We start from the raw sequence: 21,378 nt of genomic DNA on the forward strand, positions 1-21,378 counted from the left end.
AATTTAGTGATTCATCACTTACATATAACACCTAGCGCTTATCACAAGAGCCGTTCTTAATACCCATCACCCCTTTAGAGGACTTTTTAAACCTGAGCACAATACCATTTTCACACCTGACAAAAGTAACAATTCCTTAATATAGCTAATAACAGTCCATGTAGAATTTTCCCAAATTATTTCAAAATGTCTTTTAACAATTCCTTTGAGTAAGTGAAGATCCAAACTTTGCCTATGCATTATATTTGATTGAAATGTCTCTTAAGTCTCTTGTTCTTGATCAGTTTCTTCTCCCTATTTTTTTCATGGCTTTTATTTGTTGAAGAAACTGAGTCTTTTATCTTGTAGTATTTTCTAACCTCTTGGTGGTATAAACCATGTTTCTCTATTCTCTGTATTTCCTACAAATGGGTAGTTCATGGTAATGAGATCTGGAGAATTGTTCAAGGTTCAATTTTTTTTTTTTTTTGCAAGAATATTTCCTAGAACACCACATGAGGAGGCACTTGACATTGGGTTGCCTCTCTTGACAATATTAAGATTAATCAGTGGGATCAGTGTATCAGCCTGAATTGTCTATTAGAAAGCTCCCTTTTAGCTTTTCACCTGATGGTTTTAGCAACTGTTGATGATCATCACCTAGATTTATTGGTTTATAAGAGGTTACAAAATGGTGACATGCTAATTTTATCATTCATTCCTCTGTAATTATTAGCTGAAATAAAGAACTTTCCCTCATTATTGTTTAATATTTATATTTATTTCAATCCTTTGTTATTATTGGTTTTTTAATGCTTAAATTGCTTCATCTTTGACTTGTGAGAGCCCCTTCATGTTGGGTCCTGTGTCTTTTAATAACACTCACTAGCCTCTAATACCTTTCTTGCTTTCTGACACAAGATGTCTCTATCTGACTTATCTTATACATTTCCTACCCCAGTCCTTTCTCCAAGGAGCCCTTGCTTCTTTTAGTGGGAAATAGTATGTAAAAAACACAATCTGGGCACTATGGGAGTGGTCATTACTTCTGGATTATCATGACTTCTAGGCCTTATCAGTGGACACAGATAGGAGGTATATATTTTTAGAAAGAAAAATCATGGTTTGTACTGATATTTTCAATTCAGAGTTAAGACTACAATGTTTTTGCTTCTTTAAATTTAGACGTGTGCCTCTTTTACCCTGAAATTATGACATTAACCTAATTACTTATTTACTTGAGCCTGCAGATCTATGTGTGTGTGCATAAAATAGTTGTCAAGTAAGACTGCTGAATCTTAGCTAAGATTTTGTTTATATCAGTTTGCTAATATTTCATTTAGAATTTTTCACCTATGGTCATAAACGAGGTTGATCTGTTGCAGGGAGTATGGCCAGAGTCGCAAAAGATGAGTCCACAAACAAAATGCAGTTAAGTGAAGGTCCTCATACTCAAGTGGGAATGAGGCCCCACTCCAGAATGACGCCTCTTTTTATTAGGGTAATTGCTAAACGCTACATGCATAAAGTCATCTAAGCAAGTATAGTAATCAACTTAATGGTTTTGCTTTTCAAGGTTGAATTTCGGGATGATTGTTTTTTATGATACTAGGAAGGGTCAGGTGTGAAGGAGGATCTGGCCCTGGACAGTGTTAATAGCTCTAGGCAGTCCTTGTTCCTTCCCATGCAGCTGCTTTCAGCTGTGTAAACATGTCCTAAGGCCTTGCACCTTCTCAAGCCTTTTCCTTTTGAAGTCTTTTCCTTTGATAGTTCTCTCCTGCATCTCCCACATCTCCCCCTTTTTCTTTCATTTGGCAAAGCTGGAGGGCAAAGACAGAGCCTTGTGAGGCATACTCGTGGCTTGTCATTGTCCTCTTCTCCAGACTAGGTATATGCCAAGTAATAAGACAAAGATTAATATAAAATACTGATTGCAGAAAAGCTTAACAGTTTTATATAATTCATTGGATTCAATTCTGAGATTCGTTTAGTTATCTCAGATAGAAAAGGAGCACCAGAAAGCATCTCAAGTTTATTTTTGAACGTTTCATAAATGTCCTTTTGCAATTGGGCTAGATCAGCGGAGGTATTAGCTTGATCAAGAAGGTGTCGATGCACCAGGTCCCATGATATCTTGGATTGATTATATACATGGGGAGTGACACAAAAAGTGGTTATCTCCCAATCACATTGAAGCCTTACCTGTTATTGTAAACTAATCAATTGATCTCCTAGAAAAAGAACAGCATGTTGCAAGTCAGATAATTGGCTCTCTATTCAGTTAATCAGTCAGCCATTGGCTGTTCCACAGCCTTTCTGACTCTTGATGCCAGTTTTGTACAAAGTGGGTAGTTTGTATAGTCTGGTGTAGTGCAAAACTGGCTGTGGCTGCTGTAGCTGTAATAGCTATAATCTCAAGTAGAGCAGTTACCAGTAAAGCCACAAACCATTGGGTGTGATGTAAGACACATTTCAGTATTTTATCTAAGAGAAACATTTCAGGGGAGTGTTGCCAAAACCGATCCATGATTACAGGCATCCAAACCCCATTTTGTGCCTTAAGGATGTATAAGCTTTGTTTTTCCTGGTTAAAAGACATAGTAGAATTAAGACAAGTATAAAAGGAGCAATTATGGCAAGTAAGAAGATGGTTATCAGGGTCCCAATGAGGCATACCCAATATAAACAGAAACATAAACAGAAAAGGAAGTCTGACACATGCTTGAATTTTATGAGTCTCATTTAATCTAAAAGAGATGGAGAATTTATTTGAAACATTCATTAAGTAGCCTTTCCAAGCAGCCATGCCTCATAATCCAGTACCAGTTTTCCAAAGTTCTGAATGAACTGGCCCATCAGGTTAATGTGGACTGGGGGAGAGTCATCCCTCCTTCACGCCATACAGGGGGTTCAGATGTTATATCTGAAACAATGTCGTCTTGATATCGATGCCATTAGAGCTCTTTTTTGGAGTATTTGGTCCGAGCAGAGCCTACAGATGCCCAATCAATGGGCCTCCTTTGGAAGTATTTAGAAGAACTCTACCAACCTCTCCTCTACAGAGCTCCCAATTAACCCATTCCTCAGGATTTATGTTTTTTTTAATTGACATTGAGGCAATTTAGGAGGGTGATTGTATGTAATTTTTTGACTTCTCATGGAGACTCCCTGTAGTAAGTACAATTTTTTTTTGCTATCCATGCCTGTGAATGAAATGTGACACAGTGGTCGCCTGTTCCAAAGCATATAGGTGGCCCATCTGCACTTACAGAGTATTCAGGGATTACCTTTCTTGCTCTTGTTCAGTTTGGAAGGGCAGGTTAAGACTGGCTCCTTCCATGAACTCTATCATCATTGCTAATAGGAATATCCCAGGCAAGGAGTGTTATGCTATCAAACATAGGTGTTTTAAGGAGATGAGCCCAATATGGACATTGAGCTTGGCCTGGACAAATGAGGGCAAGGAGTATAATCAGGCTTACACATATTGAATTTTTGTTAATGGCAGAAATCATGGCCATCAGATGCAAATTAAGGGTATATGCAGTATCATTCTGTTGTAAGAGAATGCTGGCCTGGTTAGACAGGCATTTAAGGCTTCCCCATGTTATGTTAGGGGCAAGGACTTGGCGTTTGTAGAGTAGCTTCAGGATGAGTCCATCAAGAGGCTTGTTCCATCTTGAAGAAGGGGGCCAGTGGCCGTTTACTCAGAGTCATTTTTTGGATGTTCTGGTTTACTGGAAGATATTCTGGGGTCTCCATGATGCCATGGTAAGGCTTTACCAAAAGTGAGGGAACCCACAGAAGTCTGGAATCTGAAAGAACACAAGCATGTCCTCGACCCCAGGTGAGAAGTTTCATGGGCCCAGGCCGTGTGGGCCCCCCTTCAGGTGTTTTGCATAGCACCATAGGGTGAGAGGGTTTATCTTATTTTGAAGAATGTCACTCAACTGCAGTTAGTCCTTGAGGATTAAGATTTAAAAGTTAAGAGTAATCATAGCACGATCAAGAAGGAGCTGAGGTTGTAATGCAGACAGCCAGGGGAGCAACAATCTACATTTATAATTTTTCCATAGGTCTTATCTCCCATCTTCTGTCATAATAAAGTCTGAAGATATCTGGATCATTTGGACTTCCTGTAAAACATCACATTGTTCCACTACATTGATGGCATTACCTTGATCAGATCAGGTAAGCAAGAGGTGGTGACCATGCTGAATGCCTTGATAAGACACATATGCTCCAGAGGGTAGGAGACAAGGCCTGTGCTTAGGAACTTGCCAGGATATCTTCTCTAAAGTAAAAGACAAATGATTTCATCTTGAACTGCCCTTCACAAAGAAGGCAGCACAAAACACAGGAATACTGCTCAGGCTGCCAGAGCAGGAAAGATTTCTGCAGTGATCTGGCAAACCCTATGGTGTTGGAAGTGTCAATGGTGGGGAAAAACATTGTGTAATGTTTGAGGAAGAACCAGTGAGAGAATTACAATAGAGGACCCTGGTGTTCTGGAGCAAGGCCATGCCATCTGTAGCAGAGAATTGCACTCTTTTTGAGAAACAATTTGTGTACTACTGGACCCTGGTAAATGTGGAATTACTGAACATTGGACACTATGTCATCACATGACCAGAATGCCCATTATGAGCTGGGTTCTAACAGACCCACAAAGTGTAAGTTTGAGCAGGCCTAGCAAAAATGTATTATAAAATGGAAGTGTCACATCCATAACCAAATGCAAATAGGACCAAGGGCACAAGCAAACTGCATGAACTGATGACTCGGATTTCCCCCTCCCTGCCTAATGCAAACTGTTGCACCCAAGCACCTCCCTCAGCTCATACCTATGGCTCTATATGGATTCCAGTATGACCAGGAGGAGGGAAAAACTTGTGTTTGGTTTACAGATGGGTTGGCTCAGTATGTAGGCACAAACTGAAAATAGACAGCAGCCACATGACAGCCATACTTAGGACTGGCTTTGAAAGACAGTGGTAAGGAAGTGTCCTCAACAATGGGCAGAGCTTCAGGTGATATACCTGGTCACCCACTTTGTGTGACAAAATAAGTGGTCCAAAGCTAGACTGTATGTGGAATCACAGGTAATAGTGATTGCCTGGCCATCTTTTTTCTTAGAATAAAAAATATTCAAAGATTAAGAACAAGAAAATCTGGTGTGGAGATATGCGGATGTAGAAATGGGGGTGAAGTATAGAAATCTCTGTATCATATGTTAATACCCACTAGAGAAAATCTGCCAGAGAAAAGGTACTTAATAACCAACAAAATGGCTCAACCAATTGGTATCAGCCAGTCTCAGTCATCAGCCACCCCAGTGCTAGCACAATGGGCTAGCACTGTAACAGAGTGGAGGCTAGCCATGAGGCCAAATATCACGGACCCGCTAAGATTTATTTAGCTGCTCCCATCAACAAATGTCCAATCTGACAGCAACAGAGACCAATGCTGAGTCCACAAGATGGCACAGTTCATCAAGGATTCCAACTAGCCCCTTGGTGGTAAACTGACCCAGTTGGTCCCTTCAATCTTTAAAGGGCCAGTGGTACATTGTCACAGGAGTAGACATATATTCCAGGTTGAGGATGTGCCTTTCCTGCCTACAGGGCCTCAGCTGAGATCATAATCCAAAGAATTTCAGAGTATTTAATCTTCCAACAAAGGATTCCATGTAACATCCTGTCAGACAAGGGGACCCACCTGACAGCAAAGGGAATGTAAGAGTGGGTCAGTGACCATGCAATTCACTGGCCACATCATCTACTGCACCACTTTGGAAGCTGGCAGCTTTATGGAGCATTGGAGCAGCCTGCTGAATGCAGGACTGAGGTGATATTTAAAGGCAATACTCCTAGAACTGGATGCCATCCTCCAGGAAGTAGTATATGCATTGAATCAAAGACCTTCATCTAGCATTGTATCCCCAATAGAAGATGGTGGTCTGGGAGCCAAGGAATGGAAGAAGAAATGACCACACTTACTGTCACTCCCAATAACCAACTGGGGGCTTTGTGCTTTCTGTCTCCACAGGTGTAGACTCTGCAGGGTTAGGGGTCTTGTTCCCCAAAGGAAGCATACTTTTGCCAAGAGGCACAGCAAGAATCCAATGAATTACTAGCTAAGTCTTCTTCCTGGTGCACATTGGGCTTCTTGTGTCTAGGGACAAGACACAAGAAGTCACTATGTTGACAGAGGTAACTGTCTGGTATACAATGAGGGAAGGGAGGAATATGTATGGAACCACATGAGCTACTTGGGTGCCTCTTATGACAGTAAAAGGATAGAAACAGCAACTATGGTCTGAGAAGGAGATGGCAACCAGGGGCCCAGAACACTCCAGGAAGTTTATGAGTCATGACATTAGGTAAACAGCGGAGGCTGGCAGAGGTAGAAGCTCAGAGTGAAGGCAATCTAGAAAGGATAGGAAAGAGACAGAAGGTGAAGTATCATCAACTGCAGCCTCAAGATCAGGGCCAGGCTGTAGCTTTTCTGACCACCTCCCTCTTCTAAATTTTCCCTCAGGATGAAAGGCCTACTATGCTTTTGAAGAAGCTACTCTTGGAGCATATATGGTAACTAAGGGTGCAAAATGGTGGACTCTGAAAGACAGGGAGATGAGTTTTCTAGATACCACTTCATAGAAGGCTTTGCTGCCTAGCTGTGAAGAGTGTGATCAGCAGACACTTCTGATGACAACTAAATGTCAGATCCTTCAGGGTCTGCCTCAACTGCAGAGAACTGCCTCACCTAAGGGGATGGCTTTCCTGGACAGCCCACACCAGACGACTGAGCAAGGCAGGGTTTAATGGTCTAGCCATTTCCACCTGACCCAGAGACAGTGCCACAATCACTCCAGAGCTCTCCATGAGTTGACCAAGGCTTTGTTGAACCTGCATTGCAGTCCGACTTTTCTCTCTGCTCACTCCTGTTTCTCCTCTCTTCCTTTCACAGGAGTTAATTACTAATAAGCATCTTTGTACCTCAACCTCTGTCTCATGTCTGGTTCAGGAGAACCCTAATGTTTATTTCACAAATAGAAATGAATCCTGCACTATAGTTGGTGCTTTTTTAAAAGTTTTCTATGCTCAGAGAATATAATTTGATCATAGCATAACTAGTGCATGGCAAAGGAACTGTTTTGTTGAGGATTTTTAATGTATTCATCATAGCTTTCAATGTGGTATACTTTTACTTCTCTCCTAGTCTTCAACCTTAAGGAAAAACACTGTAATTTTATTTTACCAAAAACATAAGAAATTTTCTTCCAATGTAGTTTCTGTCTTCCCTCTAAAACAGAATTGAGGCATCGTCTAGTAACAAGGTGGGGAAATCAGTTTCCTCAACAGGAAACATAGTTTCTATTGGTCACCTCCCTCAGCTGTTTACTGAGAAGAATTTTTTTGATTTCAGTTACGGTAAAGCTCTTTGGATTTTAGCCAAATTCTCTGAGTTCAAAAGTACAAAGCTCTTTAGGAGGCTTGCTCTTTTTAAATATTTTTTCAGAGGTTAAAAATTAAATTTCAAAAGACTATCCAGGGTAGAGAAGAGACCCTGAAAGCCTCCAACATGAAGCTTGCTCATGTTATTTTGTTATTTTTGTGCTTCTACAAAAGTTTTTGCAAGGTAAGTAACTCAATATTTAGTAGATAAGCTATTTTAAGTAGATATTTTAAGTATTATAAAGATGTAAGAAAAATCTTAGAGATATTATTGACTTACAGATTACATAGTTCAGATACCAACTGTGCAGTATATAGTCAGTAACAAAGATTTTATGTTAATATCTTGATGAAAGAGCTTTAAGAAATTGCTTTCTTCATGTGCTCTTATCTGTGCATAGAAATTTAACTGAATGAGAACTTTACTAATATAGATCTGTAATTTACAGTAATCATATTAAATCAATAAATATTTACCAAACTCCTTCCACATGTAAGGTATAGTTCTGGGCAAATAGCATGTCTGGTCTCTTCCTTCAATAGCCCTTTGGTACAGTTGTAGAAAGATGGTTTAAAAATGACAATGAGAGAGCCTGGAGCCTGTTTCCGATTCTGTGTCTCCCTCTCTCTCTGCCCCTCCCCTGTTCATGCTCTGTCTCTCTCTGTCCTAAAAATAAATAAACGTTGAAAAAAAAAATTTTTTTTTTAAAAATGACAATGAGGAAATAATAAGCAAGATTTATTTTTTTTGGGGGGGGGACAGAGAGAGACAGAGCATGAATGGGGGAGGGGCAGAGAGAGAGGGAGACACAGAATCGGAAACAGGCTCCAGACTCCGAGCCATCAGCCCTGAGCCTGACGTGGGGCTCGAACTCACAGACCGCGAGATCGTGACCTGGCTGAAGTCGGACGCTTAACCGACTGCGCCATCCAGGCGCCCCCAATAAGCAAGATTTAAATAACACTTGAACTGTTATTTAACACTTGAAACAGAAGGAACTGTTTCAAGACATTTAATTGCCATAAGTGTTACAAATATCATGTGCCAAGGGACTTATAATGAGAGGGAAAATCCTTTCCTGCTAAGAGGTCAGGAAGGGTTTATGGACCAAGTGGAATATGAGCTGGATTCATAATTCTGGATTAGATTTGATCAGTGAAGAGAAAGAGAGTGATTTCCACCCTTTTCACCCGGGAAAAGCAGCAAGTGCTAGGCTAGCAGGATAGCCAAGCACTAGTCTCCTCCAGATGAATAAATCCATTTGATCAGAGTGGAGACTTTGTAGGGAACTTGGGCAGTTAAAATTGATATGACAGACTGTAGCCAGGTTAGAAGGTCATCTATTAAGGTTAGATACGTTTAGGATACTTTAGACAATTAACTGATGATTGCCTACTTTAGTGATCAAAGCATTTTGGAACAGGATTGAATTACAAAAATTGTTTTGTCTTAATACCAGTTTAGAGAAGCAAATATTTAAAGAAAACTACCTAAGACCAGCCTTACATACTTTAGGTTTCTTGTAACTTCTAAAATATGTATGAAATGTTTGTAATAGAGAACAACTGGAAATTAAGTGTTCATTGATAAGAAATTGATTAAATGAATGCACATCTATAAATGAACTATCATGTAGCCATTAAAATGATGCATTTTATATTTTTTGAAAAAAAGCCCTTACTGAAATCTCATTTTTGTTACAGAAGAAAATATATACACATATATGTATCTGTGTGTATGTGTACACACACATACAAATAAACGCACGTAGCTGCTGAAATAAATTGCAATTTAAAAGTTTCTGGAGGGTATATATCAAATAGATAACAGTTGGTATTTCCAAGTAATGAGATTACTGGTGATTTTTATTTTCTGTCTTATACATTTATTACAAATTTTAAGAATTCATTAATTCTGTTTTATTCATTATTCATTTTTTTAAATACCAAGTAAATGTGTGTTACTTTAGAATAAAGAAAAATATATTTTTGAGAAAATATTTCAGCCACATTTTTGATTCCAGGAACAAAAACAATAAAAAACAAAATAGTATTTTTCACTTACAGAAAGGGAAAGAGCTTCTTTTACTGAATAATCATCCAATAATAAAGTTTCCTTCTTTCCTTTAAAAAAAACAGCATTTTGAGAGGAATTGTCATATTTGTGAAAATTTCAGAACTTCTTAAAATATTAGTTTATGAAAGATAATGGAATGCTAAGAGATAACCATTTTTAAATGGAAGTTACCATAGAAACAACATAAATGTGTTGAAAGAAGTTTTAAAATGTACATCTGGGAGAAAGAAATTTTTGTTATTTTAAAAACTGGGACCAGATTTCTTTCTAAGGAATAAGAAGCCCCACTCCCCTTTTATATCAAAACCCTGTACAGGGATTTTTTTTCTTCCAAATTTTTATTTAAATTCAAGTTAGTTACCATATAATGTAGTATTGGTTTCAGGAGTGGAATTTAGTGATTCATCATTTACACTTACATCCAGTGCTCATCGCAACAAGTGCCCTCCTTGATGCCCATCACCCATTCACCCCATCCCCCCCACCCACCTCCCTCTAGCAACCGTCAGTTTGTTCTCTATAGTTAAGAGTCTCTTATGGTTTTACTCTCTCTCTGTTTTTATCTTACTTTTTCTTCCCTTCCCCTATGTTCATCTGTTTTGTTTCTTAAATTCCACATATGAGTAAAATCATATGGTATTTGCCTTTTTCTGACTGACTTATTTTACTTAGCATAATATACTCTAGTTCCATCCCTGTCATTGCAAATGGTAACATTTCATTCTTTTTGATGGCTGAGTAATATATATACATATATATGAATATATATATTCCTATGTTGATAATATACATCTATCTATCTATATACACACCACATCTTCTATATCCATTCATCAGTCAATGGACATTTGGGTTCTTTCCATAATTTGGCTAAGATTGGTAGTGCTACTATAAACATTAGAGTGCATGTGCCCATTTGAATCAATGTTTTTGTATCCTTTGGATAAATACCCAATAGTGCAATTGCTGGGTCGTAGGATAGTTCTACTTTTAACTTTTTGAGGAACCTGCATACTGTTTTCCAGAGTGTAAAACAAGTTGCATTCCCATCAACAGTGTAAGAGGGTTCCCCTTTCTCTACATCCTCACCAACATCTGTTGTTTCCTGAGTTGTTAATTTTATCCCTTCTGATAGGTATGAGATGGTAGGTATCTCATTGTAGTTTTGATTTGTATTTCCCTGATGATGAGTGATGTCGAGTATTTTTTCATGTGTCTGTTAGTCATCTGTATGTCTTCTTTGGTGTCAACCAAGAATTCTATATTGAACAAAACTATCCTTTAAAAATAAAGGGGAAATTAAGATACTTTCAGATAAACAAAAGCTGATGGAATTAATTTCTACTATACAAGAAATTCACTACAAGAAAAAGGGTCCTTCAGGCTGAACAGAAATACATTAGACAATAACTTGGAGTCATATAAAGAAATAAAGAACTTCAATAAAGATAACTATATAGGTAAATACAAAAGCAAGTGTAATTTTGTTTTTGATTTGTAAGTCTTCTTTTTACTTCACATTATTTAAAAGAAGAATATATAAAAATAATTATAAATCTATGTTGACGGGCATACAATGCATAAAGATGTAATGTGTGACCATAACAACATAAAGAGAGGATGGAACTGTATGAGAGCAGAGTTTTTATATGCCCTTGAAGCTAAGTTGGTATCAATTCAAATTAGATTGCTGTATATTTAAGATGTTAAGTATAATCTCCATGGCAACCACAAAAAAAAAAAGGTTAAAAAGATACAGAAAAGGAAATGATAAGAAAACCAAAACAATTCACTACAGAAAAATCAGCTAAACTCAAAAGAAGTCAGTAATGGAAGAAATAAAGAACAACAAAGGTAGAATACATAGAGAAGAAAATCACAAAAATGGCAGAAGTGAGGCCTTCCTTAAAAACAATTTAAATGTAAGTGTGTTAAATTCCGATGAAAGGCAGAGATTGGCAGAATTTATTTTTTAGAAAACTAACCATGATCCAACTATATGCTGTCTACAAGAGACTCACTTTATATCCAAAGACATAAATAGATTGTAAGTGAAAGGGTGGAAAGCTATGTTAATGCAAAGAGTAACCAAAAGAGAACTAGAAGCGACCACACTAATATCAGAAAAAAATTGACCTTAATTTTGTCTTGTTACAAGAGACAAAGAAGAACATTTAGATATTGATAAAAGAGACAGTTCAGTTAAAATATTTAATAATTGTAAACATAAACATACCAAACAGTAGAGCCCAAAATGTATGAGACAATGACATAATTCAAGGGAAGAAGAGAATTCTATAATAATAATTGGAGACTTCTATATCCCACTTTCCATAATGGATAGAAAATCTAGACAAGATTAATAAGAAAATAGAGGATTTTAACAGCACTATAAATCATCCTGACCTAAGAACCAGACATATAGAGCACCACACCCACCAAAAGCAGAATACACATTTTTCTCAAGTGTACATAAAACATTCTCCAGAATAGAACCATATGTTAGGCCACAGAACATGTCTCAATAAATTCAAAAATACTGAAATCATAAGAAATTGTTCCTCTAAAAATAATGGAATAAATCTAGAAATCAGTAATGGAAGGAAAACTGGAAAATCCACAAATAGGTGGAAATAAAGTAATATACTCTTAACCAGTAGTCAAAGAAATCACAAATTAGAAAATACTTGTAGATAAAGACAGAAATACAACATACCAAAACATATGAGAAGTGGCAAATGCAATCTCGCAGTAAATACCTACATTAAAAAAGAACAAACATCCATAATCAAACACCTAACCTTACACCTTAAAGAACCAGAAGAAGAGTAATCTAAAACCACAGCTAGGAGAAGGAAAGAAATAGTACAGATTAGAATGGAGAGTTTTTATCATGAACAGATATTGAATTTTGTCAAATGCTTTGTATTTCTATAGTGTCAGTTTTTACTTCTCTCTCATCTGATTTTATTTATTTCTGTCTTCTGTTTTTCTTGATAAGTCTGACTAAAGGTTTATCAATTTTGTTTCACAAAGAACCGACTCTTGGTTTTATTGATTTTGTTTTTGTTTTTTTAGTCTCTGTTTCATTTATTTCTGCTCTGACCTTTATTATTTCCTTCCTTTCACTAACTTTGGGCTTTGTTCCTTTCCTGGTTCCTTTAGGTATAGGGTTAGATTGTTTATTTGAGATTTTTCTTATTTCCTGAGGTAGGTCTGTATTGCTATAAATTTTCCTCTTAGAACCACTTTTGTTGCATCCCAAATATTTTGGGCCATTATGTTTTCATGTTCATTTGTCTCCATGTATTTTTTTATTTCCTATTTGATTTCTTCATTGACCCATTGGTTATTTAGCCTCTAAAAAAAAAAAAAAAGAATATGGATAGAAAAAATAAAGTATAGTAAGATAATAGAATTAATAGATCTTTGAAAAGATCAGCTAAATTGACAAACCTTAGCTAGACTGACGGAAAAAAAGGAAGATTCAAATAAAATCAGAAAGTGGGGACATTACTGCTGACCTTACAGAAATCAAAAGAATGATAAGAGTACTATGAACAACCATATGCCAACAAAGTAGATAACCTAAATGAGTGTACAGATTCCTAGAAACACACACATTACCAAAACTGACTCAAGAAAAAATAGTAAATCTGAACAGACATATAACAAGAGATTGAATCAGTAATTTAAAAAAAAATCTCATCAAAGAAAGGTCCAGTATCAGATGGTTTCACTGATAAATTCTACTAAACATTTATAGAAGAATTAGCTAACTTGACAAATTATTTTTGAAAAATAATAAAAATGCTAATAAAATTATTGGAATCAATTATAAAAAATAAATAATAAAACTTGGTGGCTTAAAAAAAATAAAGAAGAATTAACACTAATTCATCTCAAACTCTAACCCCAAAAAAGAAAAGGAGTGAATACTTACTAATTAATTCTGAGTCCAACATTACCCTGATAACAAAGTCAAAGATACCACAAAAAAAGGTACAAAGAAGAGAAAAAAGCTGCTTTCTTCACTGACCTCTCCCTCATATCAAATATGCCCAGAGATTGCCAGTATTCTTCGTTCATTTGTGTAGATCCAGATTTCCATCCAGCATAATTTTCCTTCTGCTTAAAGGACGTTTTTTTTTTTTTAACTTTTCTTATAAGGTGGGTATGCTAGTGATTAATTCTTTCAGCTTTTGTGTCTGAAGAGGTTGTTATTTGCCTTAAAATTTTTAACGATATTTTTGCTGGTATAGAATTAGGTCAGTAGAGTCCACCTCTCTCAGGGATCGCTACCCTTCTTTGCCTAATGTTCAGTATCTTGAAAATCATTGCTTTCTATATTTTGTCCATTTCCTGATTGCTTTAGGCAGAAGGGTCAATCTGGTCCCTATTATTTAATCTTGACTGGAAACAGAAGAATTCCTATTTAATTTAATTTTAATTAATTTTAATTTACATAGCCACATTTGGCTAGTGACTCCTATATTAGATAGCACAGTTAGCAATTGCCAGGATTACTGAGATTGAGTTTTTAAATTGCAAATGTTAACTTCAAATACGCATATTTTTTAAAACGTATCCTTTAATAGACATTGTATTATAAAGTGTAAGTTAAATCAGTCAACTCTCAGTTCAGCTCTGATAGAGGCAGTCTCATATACATTATACATTAGAATTGTTCAAGCTCATTTCAGGTACAGTTCCTGTCTCCAAACTCTGTGTTATCACATTTTTTTGAATGTAAATAGATTCAGAATAAACAGTGTTGTAACAATGAATTGTAAGGATGAAGAAACAAAAATTGAATTTTCAGTTTTGTCATTCTAATTGCCATTTGGAATTTGTGTGTGTGTGTTTTGTTTTTCCAGAAAGAGAGAGAGGTGGGTGAGGGGCAGAGGGAGGGAGAGAATCCCAAGCATGCTCCACACTCAGCACAGAGCCCAACATAGGGCTCGATCCCATGACCAACTGAGTCATCCAGGTGCCCCTGGAACTTTTGTTTTTAAAGCATAAAATAGTGGGGCACCTGTGTGGCTCAGTTTGTTGAGTGTCCAATTCTTGATTTCAGCTCAGGACATGAACTCACAGTTCATGGGTTCAAGCTCTGTGTGGGGCTCAGCACTGAGAGCATGGAGCCTGCTTGGGATTCTCTCCTCTCTCCCCCTCCTCTGCTCTTCCTCTCTCTCAAAATACATAAAGAAACATTTTTAATAATATAAAGTGTAAAATAGTAAACTGGTGCAGACTGAAAGGTGAAATATTTTTGTTTGCCAAGTGCAAACAATAGTACAAAAAGACATATTTTACCAAATTTGAATAATATCTTTAAAGTTTATTTCTTCTGAAACAGAGACAGAGAGAGAGCAGAGGAGGGACAGAGAGTGAGCGAGAGAATCTCAAGTAGGCTCTGCACTGCCAGCACAGAGCTGGAAGCGGGGCTCAAACTTACCAACTGTGAGATCATGACCTGAGCCAAAATCAAGAGTTGGACACTTAATGGACTGACCCACCTAGGAGCCCTGAATAATATCTTTGAAATGAAATTTATTCTGGGGCTCCTGGGTGGCTCAGTCAATTGAGCATCTGACTCTAGATTTCAGCTCATGTCATGATCCCCGGGTCATGGGTTCAAGCCCTGCATCAGGCTCTGTGGTAAACATGGAGCCTATTAAAAAATAAATACATAAATAAATTTTTTTTAAAATAAAATGAAGGGTGTTTGGTGGCTTAGGCAGATAGATATCTGACTTTGACTGAGGTCATCATCTTGTGGTCTGTGAGTTTGAGCCCTGCATCAGGCTTTGTGCTGACAGCTCAGAGCCTGGAGCCTGCTTCAGATTCTGTCTCTCCCTCTCTCTCTGACCCTCCCTGCTTGAGTGTGTGTGTGCGTGTGCACACACTCTTTTTCTGTCTCTCAGAAATAATAAATGAATAACCTTTAAAAATAAATAAAATGAAATTCATTCTTATTGTCGATGTATTTAACTGCTATTAAATGGCAATATTATTTATTACTATTACAGGTATAGGTATAACTTTTTCCTTTTTCATTAAATAAATTAACGTACTCAAAAATATTTATTTTTTGCCTTTACTTTGCAGTATTTCTTACTCTTATTTTTTTGTAAGCATGGTTTTATGTATGAATTTCAATGAAAGAAAATGTTTACTGTTTACATTTTTCTGCATAATTTATTGTTAATTTTTTCATGATTTTCACTGAAAATAATTTTATTGTGTAGGGGGTAGTGTTTAAAAAGTATCTGTTCTATGTGTCAAATGTACTAGGCTTGCCATTTTTCAATAGACAAACAATTTTTTGCAACTCCTATTCCAGACAAAGTGCTGGTTTCTTTAACATACAGAGTTCCTATAGAAAAACAAACAAGAAAAAAACCCAGTATACATCAGCAAAATATATGGTTAGTGCAAGAAGAAAGAAATGAAAAACCTCCCAAGTTTGAGCATATTGAAAGATGTTCAGTCTCACTGAGGGAAAAAATGCAAATAAAACTGTACTCTGATAACATTTTTCTGTACCAAATTGGCAAAGATAAAAGTTTAGTGAGGTATATGTATATAATCAAGATTATGGATAATAGACACTGTCATATATTAATGGTGGGAATGCAAATGACAACCTGTATAGAGAGAAATTAGGCAATACCTTCCAAAATTAAGACTGCTGAGGCACCTGGGTGGCTCAGCCAGTTAGGCTTCTGACTTTGGCTCAGGTCATGATCTCTCAGTTTGTGAGTCTGAGCCCTGCATCAGGCCAGCTCTGTGCTGACAGCTCAGAGCCTGGAGCCTGCTTTGGATTCTGAGTCTCCCTCTCTCTCTGTCCCTCCCCCACTCATTCTCTCTCTCTCTCTCTCTCTCTCTCTCTCAAAAATAAATAAACATTAAAAAAATTAAAACATTAAAAAGACTTTTTTTAATTGATTCAGCGATTTCACTCCCAGGTAACTATCGACAGATATACTTAATATATGTGGGAAATAATGTGTATCATATAAAGATTATTACCACATTGGTTATAATAACAAAACATTAGAAACCATCTGTATTCCCTTCCAGGGGCTACTTACAAGGCCACTGGTTACAAATTACATTGGTATTAGGGGACAGAGTTAGAAAGTAAAATATGGGCTCATGTGTGGAAAGATTCACAAAGAACTTTTTTAATTTTATTTATTTATTTTGAGAGATACAGAGACAGCATGAATAGGGGAGGGGCAGAGAGAGAGAAGGGGAGAGAGAATCCCAGGTAGGCTCTGCACTGTCAGCACAGAGCCCAATGGGGGGGGGGGGGGGGGGGGGGGGCTTGAACTCAGGAAATCCCAAGATCATGACCTGAGCAAAAACCCAGAGTTGAACGATTAACCAACTGAGCCACCCAGGTGCCCCACGAAGAGCTATTAAATGAATGACTCTGAGGTGGGCCTGGGTAGGTTGAATGGATAAGGGAAAAAAGGAAACATACGTTTTACAGGCACTCTTTTGAACCTTTTTGTAATATTCATTTGTGCTTCCTATTTTTAAAAAATTAGTTAGAAATGAAAACAACAGGAGACTCAGCGGACTGCAGAGAGCTGAGCAGACACTACCTCTCCGCTAAAAGTGATGTGGCCCCGGCGTCATCGCCGGGCGGGTAACCTGGCGAGGGCGGGCGGGACAGCTCCAGAGAGGGGAGAGGAGGCCGGGGTTTCTCCGAAGACCTGTCCCTGAGGATCCCTCACCGCGAGGAAGGACCATTGCTATGGAAACCAGAGCGTGGGGCGGCCCGGGATTGTGGCTCCCGGATGGTGGTGACCGGTCTTCTCTCTCCCCGAGACCCTCGCCCGCTTCGGGCGAGGTTTCTTCCTGAACGAACCTGCTCTCTCGCCCACGAGAGGAAGTTTCCCATGGCACAGCCTAGCAGAAAGATGCAGCCTTTGTGCTTCACTTGCCGCTGACCCGTTGGCCTGATGACAGCACCCCGCGTACCTTTCCGGTTCGCTTCCGGCAGCCATTGGTCAGGGGCCTCTCCCAGATCACCAGCAGCCTATACATCAGCAATGGGGTGGCTGCCAACAACAAGCTCATGGTCTCCAGCAACCGGATCACCACGGTCATCAACGTCCCGGTAGAAGTGGTGAACACTTTGTATGAGGACATGCAGTATGTACAGGTGCCGGTGGCTGACGCACCCATCTCACGTCTCTGTGACTTCTTTGACCCCACTGCTGACCACATCCACAGTGTGGCGATGAAGCAGGGCTGCACGCTGCTGCGCTGCTGGCGTGAGCCGCTCAGCTGCCCTCTGCCTTGCCTACCTCATGAAGTACCATGCCATGTCCCTGCTGGATGCCCACACGTGGACCAAGTCATGCCGCCAACAATGGCTTTTGGGAGCAGCTCATCCACTATGAGTTCCAGCTGTTTGGCAAGAACTCTGTGCACATGGTCAGCTCCCCTATGGGAGTGATTCCTGACATCTACCAGGAGGGGGTCCGTTTGATGATTCCACTTTGAGCCATCTCACCAGCCTCTGTGCCCAGGTCAAAGGTGCAGATCTGCTGTTGACCAAGAGCTGAACTTAAGCGTTCTACTGTTGTTACAGACAAAACAGATGATGCCTTTTATAAGGACCAGGAAAAAAAAGGAAAGGTGCTGTAGCTTTTAACCTTATTATCCATATCTTCAAAGATTAAATTCACTAACTGTACGATGGTGCAGGTAAGTTTCCTACCCTGTGAGTGACAGGTCATGGCTGGTGGCCAGATGGGAGAGAGAGGCAAGTGCCCAGGTCAAATGGACCAGTGCCTAAAGCATATGGCAAGCTTGGAACCCTGCTGCTCTCCCGCAGACCGACCAACCCACAAACAAGTCAGCCACCATTCCACTTCACTCTTTCAAACCCAAAGCTAGAGCCTTAAGCATCATGGCGCCTCCTGTGCCACTCACAATCAGTGCCAACCTACTAGATAAGTGGCCTCCAGGTGGTGCTCTGGGAGCCCTGGGGGCCCAGGCCAACCCTGCTTCTACCTTCAGCCACAGGGACCCAACTCTGGTTTTCTGGGTTGGATTTACACATGACATAGTTTTCAAAGAAAGCATTCCATTGTATAAAATTTACGGAAAAAAATTTTCAAGTGCTATTGTAGGTGGCAAGGTCTCAGAGTACCCATGGCAGTCCCCCGCCAGCCTTTGAAGGTGGCATTAGTTTCCTTCTTAGAGGCACACGTGGAGAGAAGGCCTGGCATCAGGCTTCAGGGGTTCCTCTGGTAGGTCTTGATTTGGAAGGCCAGAGCTGCAGACTGGAACCTAGCCTTGTCACCTCCTCCCCATATGATCTGGGACCTCTTGGAGCCTCAGCTTTCTCATCTGTCCAAGCAATGACAGCCCTTTTCTCACAGCATTGTCATGAAGATTCAGCAATTCCTTAACATGACACACGGTCAGGGCTTATGGTAGCAACTCTAGGCATGAATGACGCTTTGGCCCTGCTGGTCCCGATTAGCACGGTCATCCTCACAATTCCCCCATCTTTGCATAACCCTTTACTGTTTACAAAATGCTCTTCCAAAAAGGTCCTCCTGTGTGGAAAAAAAAAAAAAAGGTTTAAGTCCCTTCACACCCTACTTCAGGAGAGGCCTAGCTTCTTAGCCTTTTCAGAGTTCCCATTGCATTTAATCCATGTGTGCCCTGGGGGTCCTAAAGCAAGGAGCACTCTTCCAGATTCCCCACAAAGGCCTTGTTTAGATTGCTTACCACTAAAGCCAGTGCCCTGGTCTGGCTAACCACCTGGGTCTATGAGGGCGCATGCCAAAAGGACAAATGAGTGGGCCCAACCTATAGACCCTGAAATCCGAGATGGTTCAAACCTCCCAAGGACCTGAGGATCAGACTCAAGACCAGCGATTCTAATCCAGAGGTTTTCAAATGAACAATGTAGGAGACAGACAAAAGCACAACTTCTCTGTGGGTCCACCAGTGGAAGCCAAATGCCTTCTTCCAAACCAACCCCACCCCAACTTCCATGACGGGCTTGCCCAAGGGTACAATTTTAGAGTGTGGGGAAGAAGGAAAATCACTGCTGTAGACTGACTTCTTGTTTTACAGGCGAATAAACAGACCCACAAACACCAGGGCTGGTGTGGCAGAGCCCTCACACAGCAGACTCTCTGGAAGAAACCCAGGTGGAAAATTTCTTCTATAGCCTTTTTAAAAAGAATTTGATTGGGACATGTTTTATCTTCATTTTTAAAAACTTTGAATTAATATACCATAAAATCAACTTTTTTGTATGTGCAGTTCTGTTTTAACACATTTGTGTAACTACCTCTGCAGTTAGAACACAGCAGTTCCACCACCCAAAAAATTCTCTGATGCCACCTCTTTGTTGTCAAACCTTTGCTCCACCCAAGCCTCTGGCACACACCAATCTGTTCTCCATTCCTGAAGATTTCCTGTTCTGGAATGTCACATCCATAGCATCATACAGGATGTAATCTCTGGAGACTGGCTTCTTTCAGTATGTCTTTGAAATTCATTCAGGTTGTTTTTCATAGCTAAGTAGTGTTCCAATGTGCAGATGTACCACAGTTTGTTTTAACTTTCACCCATTGAAGGATATTTGGGTTGTTTCCAGTTTGGGGTGATTTTGAATAAAACTGCTACAAATGTTAAAAAAAAAATGAAAACAACAACATTTCAGCCATCTTACCTTCACAATAAAAAACAAGACCAAGAAACAAGGCCAATTATTTTTTTTAATTTCTGAGGCAAAAATAATGGAATTGACCCAAAGTAATATTTCCAATTTTTTAAGGAGAATAGGGTATAAGTGCCCAGCGTACCTGCACACATCATATAACCATTTTCCTGCCATTTCCAATAACAAAATACTGGTCTTGGGAAAAATGGGTAGTTATTTAAAAAATAAAACATGGCACAAAAACAGACACTCAGATCAATGGAACAGAATAGAGAACCCAGAAATGGACCCACAAACGTATGGCCAACTAATCTTTGGCAAAGCAGGAAAGAATATCCAATGGAATAAAGACAGTCTCTTCAGCAAGTGGTGCCGGGAAAACTAGACAGCGACAGGCAGAAGAATGAACCTGGACCACTTTCTTACACCATACACAAAAATAAACTCAAAATGGATGAAAGACCTAAACATAACATCAAAATCCTCGAGGAGAAAGCACGCAAAACCTCTTTGATCTTGGCCACAGTAACTTCTTACTCAACACGTCTCCAGAGGCAAGGGAAACAGAAGCAAAAATGAACTACTGGGACCCCATCAAAATAAAAAGCTTCTGCACAGCAAAGGAAACAATCAGTAAAACTAAAAGGCAACTGACAGAATGGGAGAAGATATTTGCAAATGACATATCAGATAAAGGGTTAGTATCCAAAATCTATAAAGAACTTATCAAACTCAACACCCAAAAAACAAATAATCCAGTGAAGAAATGGGCAAAAGACATGAATAGACACTTCTCTAAAGAAGACATCCAGATGGCCATGAAAAAATGTTCCACATCACTCATCATCAGGGAAATACAAATCAAAACCATAATGAGATACCACCTCACACCTGTCAGAATGGCTAACGTTAACTCAGGCAACAACAGATGTTGGCAAGGATATGGAGAAAGAGGATCTCTTTTCACTGCTGGTGGGAATGCAAAAAATTAAAAATAGAACTACCCTACGACCCAGCAATTGTACTACTAGGTATTTATCCAAGGGATACAGGTATGGTGTTTCGAAGGGACACATGCATCCCAATGTTTATAGCAGCACTATCAACAATAGCCAAAGTATGGAAAGAGCCCAAATGTCCATTGGTGGATGAATGGA

General features: G+C 39.0%; 1 protein-coding gene and 1 pseudogene across 4 annotated transcripts in view; both read left to right on the plus strand.

Moving 5' to 3' along the window:
• Nucleotides 1–21,378, plus strand: part of CFI (complement factor I) — a 71,384-nt gene that overhangs the window by 8,952 nt on the left and 41,054 nt on the right. Inside the window, exons 2-3 of one of the 4 annotated variants that reach the window (XM_043570486.1) lie at nucleotides 4,056–4,170; nucleotides 6,028–6,191. In XM_043570486.1, coding sequence (XP_043426421.1) covers nucleotides 6,180–6,191 — 12 coding nt within the window. In that variant the 5' untranslated portion in view covers nucleotides 4,056–4,170; nucleotides 6,028–6,179. Of the gene's footprint in view, nucleotides 1–4,055; nucleotides 4,171–6,027; nucleotides 6,192–7,475; nucleotides 7,621–21,378 lie in introns of those variants that run through there. The other 3 variants (XM_043570477.1, XM_043570466.1, XM_043570495.1) reach the window with 3 other exon arrangements.
• On the plus strand, nucleotides 17,146–20,187 carry LOC122467361 (annotated as a pseudogene).

This window comes from Prionailurus bengalensis, chromosome B1 (genome assembly GCF_016509475.1).
Source record: "Prionailurus bengalensis isolate Pbe53 chromosome B1, Fcat_Pben_1.1_paternal_pri, whole genome shotgun sequence".
NCBI lineage: Eukaryota > Metazoa > Chordata > Mammalia > Carnivora > Felidae > Prionailurus > Prionailurus bengalensis.